General features: G+C 35.1%; 8 protein-coding genes and 2 pseudogenes across 8 annotated transcripts; 8 read left to right on the top strand and 2 right to left on the bottom strand.

Moving 5' to 3' along the window:
• Positions 1-337: 337 nt before the first annotated feature.
• On the bottom strand, positions 338-460 carry LOC145839624 (5S ribosomal RNA; annotated as a pseudogene).
• A 2,468-nt stretch (positions 461-2,928) lies between these two features.
• On the top strand, positions 2,929-3,339 carry LOC145839462 (histone H3). The gene has a single exon (XM_082947031.1). The coding sequence runs from the start codon at positions 2,929-2,931 to the stop codon at positions 3,337-3,339; it is 411 nt and encodes a 136-aa protein (XP_082803157.1).
• Positions 3,340-3,528: 189 nt separating this feature from the next.
• LOC145838812 (histone H4-like) lies at positions 3,529-3,840 on the top strand. The gene has a single exon (XM_082946435.1). It carries the CDS (start codon positions 3,529-3,531, stop codon positions 3,838-3,840), a length of 312 nt encoding a protein of 103 aa, XP_082802561.1.
• A 194-nt stretch (positions 3,841-4,034) lies between these two features.
• On the top strand, positions 4,035-4,415 carry LOC145838811 (histone H2A). The gene has a single exon (XM_082946434.1). It carries the CDS (start codon positions 4,035-4,037, stop codon positions 4,413-4,415), a length of 381 nt encoding a protein of 126 aa, XP_082802560.1.
• Positions 4,416-4,574: 159 nt separating this feature from the next.
• LOC145838810 (histone H2B type 1-K-like) lies at positions 4,575-4,934 on the top strand. Its single transcript, XM_082946433.1, has one exon. The coding sequence runs from the start codon at positions 4,575-4,577 to the stop codon at positions 4,932-4,934; it is 360 nt and encodes a 119-aa protein (XP_082802559.1).
• A 3,593-nt stretch (positions 4,935-8,527) lies between these two features.
• On the bottom strand, positions 8,528-8,650 carry LOC145839623 (5S ribosomal RNA; annotated as a pseudogene).
• Positions 8,651-11,111: 2,461 nt separating this feature from the next.
• On the top strand, positions 11,112-11,524 carry LOC145839570 (histone H3-like). The gene is given in 2 exon segments (XM_082947183.1): positions 11,112-11,489; positions 11,492-11,524. Coding segments are annotated over 2 exon segments (411 nt in total).
• Positions 11,525-11,713: 189 nt separating this feature from the next.
• Positions 11,714-12,025, top strand: LOC145838808 (histone H4-like). Its single transcript, XM_082946432.1, has one exon. The coding sequence runs from the start codon at positions 11,714-11,716 to the stop codon at positions 12,023-12,025; it is 312 nt and encodes a 103-aa protein (XP_082802558.1).
• Positions 12,026-12,219: 194 nt separating this feature from the next.
• Positions 12,220-12,600, top strand: LOC145838807 (histone H2A). The gene has a single exon (XM_082946431.1). It carries the CDS (start codon positions 12,220-12,222, stop codon positions 12,598-12,600), a length of 381 nt encoding a protein of 126 aa, XP_082802557.1.
• Positions 12,601-12,759: 159 nt separating this feature from the next.
• Positions 12,760-13,119, top strand: LOC145838806 (histone H2B type 1-K-like). Its single transcript, XM_082946430.1, has one exon. The coding sequence runs from the start codon at positions 12,760-12,762 to the stop codon at positions 13,117-13,119; it is 360 nt and encodes a 119-aa protein (XP_082802556.1).
• Positions 13,120-14,998: the final 1,879 nt, after the last annotated feature.

The following is a 14,998-nucleotide window of genomic DNA, read 5'->3' as shown; positions in this document are numbered from 1 at the left end:
AACCAATAGCTGAAACATTATGCAAAGGAAAAGAAGTAAACAGCTTTGTAACTTTATTGAAGACTGTGTATGAGACAACTTGATAACTAAAAACTACTGCAACTGTTTATTTCAAGTTATATTTGTTAAAAGTCTAGAGCAGAACGAAACGCTTTTAAGAAATAAAGTTATGGCTTTTATATAAATAGCAAAATGAAAGCAACAGACAAAATAAGTCTACAACTAAATGACAGTCTAGTTAGTGTGTCATTTATTATTGAAAAATGTTTAAGATAAACTACAAACTTTCATAATAAGTATGAAGAATAAATCCAACAAATAAGTGCTTGAAAATAAAAGCCTACGGCACGCGGTATTCCCAAGCGGTCACCCATCTAAGTACTAACCTTTAAGCCCGACACTTTTTTAACTTCCCAGATCGGACGAGATGGGGTGTGTTCAGTGTGGTATGGTCGTAGGCGTTCGAAAACGATAAAAAGTTGTTATAAACCAATGAACTGTCTGAAACTTGTAGCTTATATGCTTAAGTGTTTCTTATGTTTAGAGCTCACTTTGTTCTAACTAACAAATAATTTAAGTTTTTCTTGCCTTTACTTATTTTTTTTTTATTTGCTTCAAAGTAAGCTTCGTAAAACTGTTCAGCTATGATAGTACGAGTGCAAAAGCAACGTACAGTTTTCAAATAAGTAAATACCCTGTTTTAAAAGGAAAAGACACAAAAATCAAACAAACACATTAGCTAATTGTTAACATGTTAGAAATTTAAATGCTGTTGTTACAACAGAAGTGCTCAAAACACCTGAGAATAAAGAATACATTTTGAAATTACATTTATATCAAGTTAGAGTTGATTTAACAACCTTTTTTAAAATATACCACAGCAAAACATTTAGTCAACTGTCTAAATTGTGCAGAACATTGTAATGAATCTAGTTTTTATTACACTTAGAAACTACTTTAAGCAGTAAATCAATTAAAGTTTATTTAAACAAATCTTCACTTAGTAAACATAAACACTTCTATCATTATGCAGTCATTTTTGAACTGTACTTTTGTTACTTTTAAAATTAGCCTAACCTCTTTTTTTAAGTAAAGTTCTTCGTCTCAAAATAAGCAACTCTTTTAAACTTCATATTGAAATTTCGGTCCTTTTCTTTGAACATAAGTGAACAGTACTGATATTCATTTAAGTGCAAGTTATTTCGTCTTGTTTTGGAAAGTTACGATCAAATCCATTTGTTCGCTTTCTTTTCATGAAATCTACAAAGAAAAAGTTCTTAGTTCAGCTTCGAGTATAACAAATAAAACGTTGTTAAAAAATCAAAACAACTGTGTAATAGTTTTAAAAAGTTGTTTCAAATTTTTCTAACTGTGAAATACTAGTAACTAGTTGGGACTGTTTTATATAACAAGTTAAACATTAGTTTCTAGCTTTTTAACAAGTTTTGTATGGCTACTGTTCAGAACATTTTTGAAAAGGTAAGTTACTAGTATGTGGAAGAACAAATTCAAAACTTATGAACTTAAGTTTTTTTATGTGGTTTAGTACTGCCATTTTGAATATAAGTATACTTAAAGTAATGATAACTTGTAAAGTATCATAAATTAAATACTTGTGTTTGTTTATGAATTACTTTTTACTAACCAGAACAGTTAAAGTTGTAATCAAGTTAAACATACTTAATGGGTTTTACAATTGACAAAACCGAATGAAATTAAAATAATAAAACTTAACTTAAGCTTGAAGTTTTTAAAATACTTGTGCTTGTCTAAAATCTTACAGTTTTAAGTTTGCAGCTGAAGAAAACTAAACCGGATGTGTAGTAATATATTTTGTTTCATTTGAGGTTTATATTATTAAATGCAGAGGTGTGCTGTAACTTTTAGACTGTTTTTCTGGACCTTTAAAGCTAAGCTTTAAAAAAAACTCTGTTTCCGACCAGGCTAAGTCTGGTTTCTTTGTCACTGGAATGTTTTTGACGTTCGTAAAAAAATAACTATGCTTTTATGAGCATATGCGCTTTAAACTCACATGATAATGCTCGTATTAATCAGTAAAAGGTACTTCACAAAGTAAAACTGCTCAACAGTCAATTCGTCACAGTCAGTAACTACTAAAAGTATTGTTTCGGTTGCTTTAAAATACATACAAAATGTCTACCACAGCAGTAGCAGCACCAGCAGTAGCAGCGGCGGCGGCCGCAGCCAAGGCCAGGTCTTCCAAGAGACCAAGCGCCAAGAAGGCAGAACACCCGACTTACAGGGAGATGATTAGCTCTGCCCTGGGAGCAATGAAGGAACGAAAAGGTACATCCCGCCAGAAGATACAAAAATATATCGCGGACACCTACAAGCTTGACCTCTCAGCTTCTAATTCTCACTTGAAGAGAGCACTTACCAGCGGCGTGACCAAAGGTTCTTTTCTCCAGACTACTGGAAAAGGCGCTTCCGGCTCGTTCAAGCTTGCTCCAATGCCAGCTGCTGGTCCCAAGAAGAGGACAAAAAAAGTAGCTAAAAAGCCAGCAGTAAAGAAGGCCGCAGCAAAGAAACGAGTAAAGAAGTGTGCTCCCAAGAAGACAGCGAAAAAACCAGCAGCCAAAAAGCGACCTGCTAAAAAGTGTGCTCCTAAGAAAGCAGCATCTAAAAAAGCTGCAAGCAAGAAGAAGAAAGTAACCAAGAAGAAGCCGGTAGCCAAAAAAGCATCTAAGAAGGCAAGTACCAAGAAGAGCTGTAAAAAATAAGTTGTTCTTTTACCCAAGGTCCTTTTCAGGACCACTCAATCAAAATATTAACAAAACATGAAATGCTAATAACAACAGTAAATTAAAAGTATGCAAATTAGTCAATGAGATACAGCGGAATCGCTTGCGTCCGTGTCTCCGTAAACAGTATATATACAGTCTTCCAGCGTATAGCTACATTATCAAAATGGCTCGTACCAAGCAAACCGCTCGCAAGTCAACCGGAGGCAAGGCTCCAAGGAAACAGCTCGCCACTAAGGCCGCTCGCAAGAGCGCACCCGCTACCGGAGGTGTGAAGAAGCCTCATCGCTACAGGCCCGGCACAGTTGCTCTGAGAGAAATCAGACGCTACCAGAAGTCAACTGAGCTTCTTTTGCGCAAGTTGCCTTTCCAGCGTCTTGTACGTGAAATAGCTCAAGACTTCAAAACTGACTTGAGGTTCCAAAGCAGTGCCGTAATGGCTTTGCAGGAAGCGAGCGAGGCCTACCTCGTTGGTTTGTTCGAAGACACTAACCTTTGCGCGATCCACGCCAAGCGTGTGACAATCATGCCCAAAGACATCCAGCTCGCCAGGAGAATGCGTGGCGAAAGAGCTTAAGCATTAGCTAAAACCGGTCCTTTTCAGGGCCACTTTTAAACTTTGTTTGATAGTGAGAAAAAATAAACCAAACGAAAGAATGTAAGTTAGAGACTTTTCTGAGTATGCAAATTAGTTTAGTAGTAACCGTACGCGTCCGTAACAGCTTATAAATAAACTCGACGGACTGACGAAAACACTATATTCAACATGTCTGGACGCGGCAAAGGAGGTAAAGGCTTGGGAAAAGGAGGTGCTAAGCGCCATCGCAAAGTACTTCGCGACAACATCCAAGGCATCACTAAGCCTGCAATCCGCCGTTTGGCTCGCCGAGGCGGAGTGAAGCGAATCTCGGGACTGATTTATGAAGAAACGAGAGGCGTCATGAAAGTTTTCTTGGAAAATGTTATTCGCGATGCAGTAACATACACAGAGCACGCCAAGCGCAAGACCGTCACAGCACTTGACGTCGTATACGCACTCAAGCGTCAAGGAAGAACCTTGTACGGCTTCGGTGGCTAAACATTTAGCAAACTCGGTCCTTTTTAGGACCACCCATTTCAAAATCAAATTTCTTCAACACTGCTGAACAAACATTTTGACAAGATTAAAGAGCAGCTACGACATATGCAAATTAGTTGTTCGTTCGACGCGGTTAGGTTTGAGTTTTATACAGAGCTGTGCGAGCATCTTGGCACAATCATTCGAACAACAAGATGTCGGGACGTGGTAAAGGATCAAAACTCAAATCTAAGCCGAAGAGCAGGTCTTCTCGTGCAGGACTGCAGTTTCCAGTCGGTCGCGTGCACCGCCTGTTGCGCACTGGCAACTACAGCCAAAGAGTCGGAGCTGGTGCTCCAGTTTATCTGGCTGCCGTTCTCGAGTATTTGAGCGCAGAAGTGCTCGAGCTTGCCGGTAACGCTGCTCGTGACAACAAGAAAAGCAGGATCATTCCCCGCCATTTGCAACTAGCTATCCGCAACGACGAAGAGTTGAACAAACTTCTCGGCGGCGTCACTATTGCTCAAGGAGGTGTTCTTCCAAACATCCAGGCAGTATTATTGCCCAAGAAGACCGCTTCAAAAAAATCAGCCTAAGTTAAAACAAACCAGGTCCTTTTCAGGACCACCTAAAAATATTTACGACAAACGAGAGAATCATAAAATGAGAGAGGCTGTCGTTCGCGTACGGAAATGCTAATTTGCATAAACTTTCAGTATATAAGCTGGCGCCGAGACTGAAGTTCACACATCATCATGACCGCAACCAAAGGCGCGAAGAAGTCAGTAGCCAAGACCACCCCGGTCGACGGCAAGAAGAAGCGAAGGAGGAGGCACAAAGAAAGCTTTGGCATCTACGTGTACAAAGTTTTGAAGCAAGTGCACCCCGACACCGGAATTTCCAGCAAGGCGATGGGAATCATGAACTCATTTGTCAACGACATCTTCGAGCGCATTGCAGCAGAGGCTTCACGTTTGGCTCATTACAACAAGAGGTCAACTGTGAGCAGCCGCGAAATTCAAACTGCTGTCAGGCTCTTGCTCCCCGGCGAGTTGTCAAAGCACGCAGTTTCAGAGGGAACTAAAGCTGTTACCAAGTACACCAGCTCAAAATAAATGCTCAACAACCGGTCCTTTTTAGGACCACCATTTGAACAAAACCGGCTATTGATATCTACTTAAAGTACAAGCCACAAATTGATAATTGTACAAACAAACTGGTTGTCATAAGAATTAAAAGATCAAACACTTTAGTTGTTTGATTTAAAATTTGTCGTACTTTCAAGTTTTAATCTTATGGTTACCATTGCTCAAGTCTAATTTGAAAAAACAGTAGTATATGTAAAAAAGGATTTAACTAACTTCAATACGTTGTCCGTGAACTTTTTTTTTTCTATACAACTTCTTGTTCATTTGTTGAATTTCTGTTAAAACATTCAGTAAATAAGTGTTTAAAAAAAATAATACAGTAACGTATACTTAACTTATAACAAAAAAAACCTTAGTTTTTGTTACATTTTTAAGTTGTTGTTGTTGATTATCAGCAACACAACAACTTTTAAACGTCTTCTTTTTATCAACTTAAATGCAGTTAAAACCATGTAAAATGTTTTAAAAAGTTATAAGTATATAAATAGAAATAAAAGTTCAGAACAAAAGATAACAAATGTGAATTTCAAACACATTTAAGTATTCCCACCTACAAGGCTGACATCTATTTAGCTTATTTAAGATATCATTTCAAGCCAAAACATCACCCTATGATACAAACCAACTCATTAGCTTAAACAAGGTTAAAAAATGCTTGTTTTATTATTTTCATGGTAAAGTTACTTGTTTAGACTAGGTGTTAGACAACTTGATGTAACAACTACTGTAATTGAATGCTTAACATAATTAACTAACTTGGATGTCTTTTTCTTCTTGATATCTTTTTTTTCTAAGAACTCTATCTTATTCGTTCTTACTTTGTGCACTTTTCTTAAACATTCAATAATTATTTGTATTTTAACTTATTAAAAAAAGTTACGCTACGTCACTTTAAAAACTATTTATATTTTTCAATGAAAATAGTACACTTAAATAGTAATAAGAATAAAACTTACTTTGGTTTATCAACAAAGTATGTTTTCAATTGTTAACAACAAACAATATTTGTTTCACAAAAAATATAGTTTAATTACAACTAAAACACGATTAAAAACATGCATAGTAATTTAAAAATCATACATTAAAATACATAAATGTAAACAACATCGATTGTTCAAAGAAAAACAACACTATAAACAAGTACGCGATTTACCAAAACAAAAATAGCTGAAATAGTTGATGAAAGCTTATCATTAAAACTTTTATTTTACAAAGCTGACATCTATTTAGTTTGTTTTTGATTGCTTAACTAGTCGAAAACATGAAAGAACTCAATTTTTAAGCTGAAAGGAAAAGAAGTAACAGCTTGTCACCACTCATTTGTATTACTTGTTACAACTATATGTGAGACAACTTGATGACTTAAAACGACTTTTACAGTCTATAGTCATTTCTGTTATAAGTCTAAAGTGATAAGGACCACCAACTGATTCAACCAGATATCAATGTCCACTAAGCAGCATTAAGCAAGCTCTAACTAGACGACAAAAACGAACCAAACTTAATGTTTTTTGTGCTGGTAAAAGGTGAGTTAGAATGTTTGTATAAAACAGTTTACTTCTAACTTATACTTTTGTGTTTTAACTTTTTGTCACATACTTGTATTTACAATTGTTTTTGTTCTCTTACATGACATTTTAAACTACTTTTGAGGAGGGAGCTAGTTGTATTTAAAAACCATTGCTTAAGTCTGTTACATTACAAATAAATATACGTTTCGCAGAAAGCTTCAACTAACTTGATTTTTGTGTCCATAAGATTTTCTTGTAAACTTCTTTCTTTAAACAAAACTTATTCCCGTTATGCTTATTTTGTATACTTCTTTTTGTAAAATTGAAAAAGTATTTAGTTTATTTAAAAAATACTGTTCTACGTCACTGTAAAAAGTATTAGATTTTAAATGAAAATAATACATTAAATTATAATAAAACAAACTTAACTTTGGATATTAACAATTACAATCTAATAAACCAGTAGTTTCTAAAATTTATTATTTCTTTTTATTACAATGCAACTCAAACTAAGTAAAACAGTTTAAAATACAATTAACAACAGAAGCTGTTCAAACCAAAATAAAAAAATCAACAAAACTGCAATTTCAGTACAACAACCATCATGTATTACAACCGAATTCTTTTTACAAAGCTTTTTATTGAACTCAAATTGTTCACAGATTTATCAAGTTGAAAATTAGTTTAGCTTTGGGTCTAATTTATGTTGTATCGTTTCAGAAAATAACTTTAACTAAAACACATTTAAAACATGCATTACAACTCATAAATACATAAACAAAAAACAACATATATGCATCACAACATGAACGAAAAAGAACATTTCGAATCTATAACTTTAAAAAGCTTACATCTTTTAGTTGATCTAGCATTGCTTATAGCTTTATCAAGTTAATCTAATGTAATCAGGACAACCAGTTTATTTAACCAGCTTTAAAGTCTACTAAGCAGTGTTAAACAAGCTTTAACTAAACAACAAAAATGTGCAACTCAACCAACTTTGTGGTGGTAAAAGATCAAAAGTAAGAGTTAGAGCTAGTTGAATGACACATTTTACTTCTAAATAATATTTGTTCTGTCTTTTCTTTTGTCACCTAGATATGCATACTTACTATTGCCTTTGTACTTTTACTGGACATTCTAAGCAACTTTTAGTAAGAGAGCTAGTTATGTTTTGAAAGTATTGCCTAAATCGTGAAATAAGTTTTGTTAACTAGTTGTAATTTGATGTTTCATAAAAAGCTTCAACTAACTTAAACGTGTTGTCCAAAGGCTTTTTCTTGTTAACTTCTTTATTTAGACAAAAAAAAAATTCTCAATTATGCTTACTTCGTAGACTTTTTTTTTAATTTAATAAATACTAAACTTTATTTTTAAAACTTGTTCTACGTCACTATAAAAAGTAATTTCATTATGGAATGAAAATAAAACAGTTAGTTTTAATAAATTTCGTATTATTTTAAAAAATACTTGAACAGTAGAGGTTTATTCATGAAAATTATACTGATCATGCTTATCAAAATGTATTTTCAAAAATAAATAAATGTAAACAACAGTGATTGTTCTAAAGAAAAAAAACGACCAAAAAGCATTCAATTTCAGTACAACTGTCATGAATAGCAAAGTTGAATTTTTTTTTTACAAATCTTAGACTTGTTTTATTAAACTTAGTTGCTTATGGATTTTTAACATAAAACATCAACGCGTAAAAAAACCAATAGCTGAAACATTATGCAAAGGAAAAGAAGTAAACAGCTTTGTAACTTTATTGAAGACTGTGTATGAGACAACTTGATAACTAAAAACTACTGCAACTGTTTATTTCAAGTTATATTTGTTAAAAGTCTAGAGCAGAACGAAACGCTTTTAAGAAATAAAGTTATGGCTTTTATATAAATAGCAAAATGAAAGCAACAGACAAAATAAGTCTACAACTAAATGACAGTCTAGTTAGTGTGTCATTTATTATTGAAAAATGTTTAAGATAAACTACAAACTTTCATAATAAGTATGAAGAATAAATCCAACAAATAAGTGCTTGAAAATAAAAGCCTACGGCACGCGGTATTCCCAAGCGGTCACCCATCTAAGTACTAACCTTTAAGCCCGACACTTTTTTAACTTCCCAGATCGGACGAGATGGGGTGTGTTCAGTGTGGTATGGTCGTAGGCGTTCGAAAACGATAAAAAGTTGTTATAAACCAATGAACTGTCTGAAACTTGTAGCTTATATGCTTAAGTGTTTCTTATGTTTAGAGCTCACTTTGTTCTAACTAACAAATAATTTAAGTTTTTCTTGCCTTTACTTATTTTTTTTTTATTTGCTTCAAAGTAAGCTTCGTAAAACTGTTCAGCTATGATAGTACGAGTGCAAAAGCAACGTACAGTTTTCAAATAAGTAAATACCCTGTTTTAAAAGGAAAAGACACAAAAATCAAACAAACACATTAGCTAATTGTTAACATGTTAGAAATTTAAATGCTGTTGTTACAACAGAAGTGCTCAAAACACCTGAGAATAAAGAATACATTTTGAAATTACATTTATATCAAGTTAGAGTTGATTTAACAACCTTTTTTAAAATATACCACAGCAAAACATTTAGTCAACTGTCTAAATTGTGCAGAACATTGTAATGAATCTAGTTTTTATTACACTTAGAAACTACTTTAAGCAGTAAATCAATTAAAGTTTATTTAAACAAATCTTCACTTAGTAAACATAAACACTTCTATCATTATGCAGTCATTTTTGAACTGTACTTTTGTTACTTTTAAAATTAGCCTAACCTCTTTTTTTAAGTAAAGTTCTTCGTCTCAAAATAAGCAACTCTTTTAAACTTCATATTGAAATTTCGGTCCTTTTCTTTGAACATAAGTGAACAGTACTGATATTCATTTAAGTGCAAGTTATTTCGTCTTGTTTTGGAAAGTTACGATCAAATCCATTTGTTCGCTTTCTTTTCATGAAATCTACAAAGAAAAAGTTCTTAGTTCAGCTTCGAGTATAACAAATAAAACGTTGTTAAAAAATCAAAACAACTGTGTAATAGTTTTAAAAAGTTGTTTCAAATTTTTCTAACTGTGAAATACTAGTAACTAGTTGGGACTGTTTTATATAACAAGTTAAACATTAGTTTCTAGCTTTTTAACAAGTTTTGTATGGCTACTGTTCAGAACATTTTTGAAGTTACTAGTATGTGGAAGAACAAATTCAAAACTTATGAACTTAAGTTTTTTTATGTGGTTTAGTACTGCCATTTTGAATATAAGTATACTTAAAGTAATGATAACTTGTAAAGTATCATAAATTAAATACTTGTGTTTGTTTATGAATTACTTTTTACTAACCAGCACAGTTAAAGTTGTAATCAAGTTAAACATACTTAATGGGTTTTACAATTGACAAAACCGAATGAAATTAAAATAATAAAACTTAACTTAAGCTTGAAGTGGAAAAAATACTTGTGCTTGTCTAAAATCTTACAGTTTTAAGTTTGCAGCTGAAGAAAACTAAACCGGATGTGTAGTAATGTATTTTGTTTCATTTGAGGTTTATATTATTAAATGCAGAGGTGTGCTGTAACTTTTAGACTGTTTTTCTGGACCTTTAAAGCTAAGCTTTAAAAAAAACTCTGTTTCCGACCAGGCTAAGTCTGGTTTCTTTGTCACTGGAATGTTTTTGACGTTCGTAAAAAAATAACTATGCTTTTATGAGCATATGCGCTTTAAACTCACATGATAATGCTCGTATTAATCAGTAAAAGGTACTTCACAAAGTAAAACTGCTCAACAGTCAATTCGTCACAGTCAGTAACTACTAAAAGTATTGTTTCGGTTGCTTTAAAATACATACAAAATGTCTACCACAGCAGTAGCAGCACCAGCAGTAGCAGCGGCGGCGGCCGCAGCCAAGGCCAGGTCTTCCAAGAGACCAAGCGCCAAGAAGGCAGAACACCCGACTTACAGGGAGATGATTAGCTCTGCCCTGGGAGCAATGAAGGAACGAAAAGGTACATCCCGCCAGAAGATACAAAAATATATCGCGGACACCTACAAGCTTGACCTCTCAGCTTCTAATTCTCACTTGAAGAGAGCACTTACCAGCGGCGTGACCAAAGGTTCTTTTCTCCAGACTACTGGAAAAGGCGCTTCCGGCTCGTTCAAGCTTGCTCCAATGCCAGCTGCTGGTCCCAAGAAGAGGACAAAAAAAGTAGCTAAAAAGCCAGCAGTAAAGAAGGCCGCAGCAAAGAAACGAGTAAAGAAGTGTGCTCCCAAGAAGGCAGCGAAAAAACCAGCAGCCAAAAAGCGACCTGCTAAAAAGTGTGCTCCTAAGAAAGCAGCATCTAAAAAAGCTGCAAGCAAGAAGAAGAAAGTAACCAAGAAGAAGCCGGTAGCCAAAAAAGCATCTAAGAAGGCAAGTACCAAGAAGAGCTGTAAAAAATAAGTTGTTCTTTTACCCAAGGTCCTTTTCAGGACCACTCAATCAAAATATTAACAAAACATGAAATGCTAATAACAACAGTAAATTAAAAGTATGCAAATTAGTCAATGAGATACAGCGGAATCGCTTGCGTCCGTGTCTCCGTAAACAGTATATATACAGTCTTCCAGCGTATAGCTACATTATCAAAATGGCTCGTACCAAGCAAACCGCTCGCAAGTCAACCGGAGGCAAGGCTCCAAGGAAACAGCTCGCCACTAAGGCCGCTCGCAAGAGCGCACCCGCTACCGGAGGTGTGAAGAAGCCTCATCGCTACAGGCCCGGCACAGTTGCTCTGAGAGAAATCAGACGCTACCAGAAGTCAACTGAGCTTCTTTTGCGCAAGTTGCCTTTCCAGCGTCTTGTACGTGAAATAGCTCAAGACTTCAAAACTGACTTGAGGTTCCAAAGCAGTGCCGTAATGGCTTTGCAGGAAGCGAGCGAGGCCTACCTCGTTGGTTTGTTCGAAGACACTAACCTTTGCGCGATCCACGCCAAGCGTGTGACAATCATGCCCAAAGACATCCAGAGCTCGCCAGGAGAATGCGTGGCGAAAGAGCTTAAGCATTAGCTAAAACCGGTCCTTTTCAGGGCCACTTTTAAACTTTGTTTGATAGTGAGAAAAAATAAACCAAACGAAAGAATGTAAGTTAGAGACTTTTCTGAGTATGCAAATTAGTTTAGTAGTAACCGTACGCGTCCGTAACAGCTTATAAATAAACTCGACGGACTGACGAAAACACTATATTCAACATGTCTGGACGCGGCAAAGGAGGTAAAGGCTTGGGAAAAGGAGGTGCTAAGCGCCATCGCAAAGTACTTCGCGACAACATCCAAGGCATCACTAAGCCTGCAATCCGCCGTTTGGCTCGCCGAGGCGGAGTGAAGCGAATCTCGGGACTGATTTATGAAGAAACGAGAGGCGTCATGAAAGTTTTCTTGGAAAATGTTATTCGCGATGCAGTAACATACACAGAGCACGCCAAGCGCAAGACCGTCACAGCACTTGACGTCGTATACGCACTCAAGCGTCAAGGAAGAACCTTGTACGGCTTCGGTGGCTAAACATTTAGCAAACTCGGTCCTTTTTAGGACCACCCATTTCAAAATCAAATTTCTTCAACACTGCTGAACAAACATTTTGACAAGATTAAAGAGCAGCTACGACATATGCAAATTAGTTGTTCGTTCGACGCGGTTAGGTTTGAGTTTTATACAGAGCTGTGCGAGCATCTTGGCACAATCATTCGAACAACAAGATGTCGGGACGTGGTAAAGGATCAAAACTCAAATCTAAGCCGAAGAGCAGGTCTTCTCGTGCAGGACTGCAGTTTCCAGTCGGTCGCGTGCACCGCCTGTTGCGCACTGGCAACTACAGCCAAAGAGTCGGAGCTGGTGCTCCAGTTTATCTGGCTGCCGTTCTCGAGTATTTGAGCGCAGAAGTGCTCGAGCTTGCCGGTAACGCTGCTCGTGACAACAAGAAAAGCAGGATCATTCCCCGCCATTTGCAACTAGCTATCCGCAACGACGAAGAGTTGAACAAACTTCTCGGCGGCGTCACTATTGCTCAAGGAGGTGTTCTTCCAAACATCCAGGCAGTATTATTGCCCAAGAAGACCGCTTCAAAAAAATCAGCCTAAGTTAAAACAAACCAGGTCCTTTTCAGGACCACCTAAAAATATTTACGACAAACGAGAGAATCATAAAATGAGAGAGGCTGTCGTTCGCGTACGGAAATGCTAATTTGCATAAACTTTCAGTATATAAGCTGGCGCCGAGACTGAAGTTCACACATCATCATGACCGCAACCAAAGGCGCGAAGAAGTCAGTAGCCAAGACCACCCCGGTCGACGGCAAGAAGAAGCGAAGGAGGAGGCACAAAGAAAGCTTTGGCATCTACGTGTACAAAGTTTTGAAGCAAGTGCACCCCGACACCGGAATTTCCAGCAAGGCGATGGGAATCATGAACTCATTTGTCAACGACATCTTCGAGCGCATTGCAGCAGAGGCTTCACGTTTGGCTCATTACAACAAGAGGTCAACTGTGAGCAGCCGCGAAATTCAAACTGCTGTCAGGCTCTTGCTCCCCGGCGAGTTGTCAAAGCACGCAGTTTCAGAGGGAACTAAAGCTGTTACCAAGTACACCAGCTCAAAATAAATGCTCAACAACCGGTCCTTTTTAGGACCACCATTTGAACAAAACCGGCTATTGATATCTACTTAAAGTACAAGCCACAAATTGATAATTGTACAAACAAACTGGTTGTTATAAGAATTAAAAGATCAAACACTTTAGTTGTTTGATTTAAAATTTGTCGTACTTTCAAGTTTTAATCTTATGGTTACCATTGCTCAAGTCTAATTTGAAAAAACAGTAGTATATGTAAAAAAGGATTTAACTAACTTCAATACGTTGTCCGTGAACTTTTTTTTTTCTATACAACTTCTTGTTCATTTGTTGAATTTCTGTTAAAACATTCAGTAAATAAGTGTTTAAAAAAAATAATACAGTAACGTATACTTAACTTATACCAAAAAAAACCTTAGTTTTTGTTACATTTTTAAGTTGTTGTTGTTGATTATCAGCAACACAACAAAGGTTTAACTTTTAAACGTCTTCTTTTTATCAACTTAAATGCAGTTAAAACCATGTAAAATGTTTTAAAAAGTTATAAGTATATAAATAGAAATAAAAGTTCAGAACAAAAGATAACAAATGTGAATTTCAAACACATTTAAGTATTCCCACCTACAAGGCTGACATCTATTTAGCTTATTTAAGATATCATTTCAAGCCAAAACATCACCCTATGATACAAACCAACTCATTAGCTTAAACACGGTTAAAAAATGCTTGTTTTATTATTTTCATGGTAAAGTTACTTGTTTAGACTAGGTGTTAGACAACTTGATGTAACAACTACTGTAATTGAATGCTTAACATAATTAACTAACTTGGATGTCTTTTTCTTCTTGATATCTTTTTTTTTCTAAGAACTCTATCTTATTCGTTCTTACTTTGTGCACTTTTCTTAAACATTCAATAATTATTTGTTTTTTAACTTATTAAAAAAAGTTACGCTACGTCACTTTAAAAACTATTTATATTTTTCAATGAAAATAGTACACTTAAATAGTAATAAGAATAAAACTTACTTTGGTTTATCAACAAAGTATGTTTTCAATTGTTAACAACAAACAATATTTGTTTCACAAAAAATATAGTTTAATTACAACTAACAATTAAAAACATGCATAGTAATTTAAAAATCATACATTAAAATACATAAATGTAAACAACATCGATTGTTCAAAGAAAAACAACACTATAAACAAGTACGCGATTTACCAAAACAAAAATAGCTGAAATAGTTGATGAAAGCTTATCATTAAAACTTTTATTTTACAAAGCTGACATCTATTTAGTTTGTTTTTGATTGCTTAATTAGTCGAATACATGAAAGAACTCAATTTTTAAGCTGAAAGGAAAAGAAGTAACAGCTTGTCACCACTCATTTGTATTACTTGTTACAACTATATGTGAGACAACTTGATGACTTAAAACGACTTTTACAGTCTATAGTCATTTCTGTTATAAGTCTAAAGTGATAAGGACCACCAACTGATTCAACCAGATATCAATGTCCACTAAGCAGCATTAAACAAGCTCTAACTAGACGACAAAAACGAACCAAACTTAATGTTTTTTGTGCTGGTAAAAGGTGAGTTAGAATGTTTGTATAAAACAGTTTACTTCTAACTTATACTTTTGTGTTTTAACTTTTTGTCACATACTTGTATTTACAATTGTTTTTGTTCTCTTACATGACATTTTAAACTACTTTTGAGGAGGGAGCTAGTTGTATTTAAAAACCATTGCTTAAGTCTGTTACATTACAAATAAATATACGTTTCGCAGAAAGCTTCAACTAACTTGATTTTTGTGTCCATAAGATTTTCTTGTAAACTTCTTTCTTTAAACAAAACTTATTCCCGTTATGCTTATTTTGTATACTTCTTTTTGTAAAATTGAAAAA

Source organism: Thalia democratica, chromosome 6, assembly GCF_965202585.1.
Source record: "Thalia democratica chromosome 6, ktThaDemo2.hap1.1, whole genome shotgun sequence".
NCBI classification, from domain to species: domain Eukaryota; kingdom Metazoa; phylum Chordata; class Thaliacea; order Salpida; family Salpidae; genus Thalia; species Thalia democratica.
The sequence above is the reverse complement of the archived record's forward strand: the minus strand, read 5'-3'. Positions and strand labels throughout refer to the sequence as shown.

What these genes read in the sequence shown, in the direction of transcription:
- LOC145838807 (XM_082946431.1), top strand. Translation starts at nt 12,220, where the DNA reads ATGTCGGGACGTGGTAAAGGATCAAAACTCAAATCTAAGCCGAAGAGC.
- LOC145838808 (XM_082946432.1), top strand. Translation starts at nt 11,714, where the DNA reads ATGTCTGGACGCGGCAAAGGAGGTAAAGGCTTGGGAAAAGGAGGTGCT.
- LOC145839462 (XM_082947031.1), top strand. Translation starts at nt 2,929, where the DNA reads ATGGCTCGTACCAAGCAAACCGCTCGCAAGTCAACCGGAGGCAAGGCT.
- LOC145838810 (XM_082946433.1), top strand. Translation starts at nt 4,575, where the DNA reads ATGACCGCAACCAAAGGCGCGAAGAAGTCAGTAGCCAAGACCACCCCG.
- LOC145838811 (XM_082946434.1), top strand. Translation starts at nt 4,035, where the DNA reads ATGTCGGGACGTGGTAAAGGATCAAAACTCAAATCTAAGCCGAAGAGC.
- LOC145838812 (XM_082946435.1), top strand. Translation starts at nt 3,529, where the DNA reads ATGTCTGGACGCGGCAAAGGAGGTAAAGGCTTGGGAAAAGGAGGTGCT.
- LOC145838806 (XM_082946430.1), top strand. Translation starts at nt 12,760, where the DNA reads ATGACCGCAACCAAAGGCGCGAAGAAGTCAGTAGCCAAGACCACCCCG.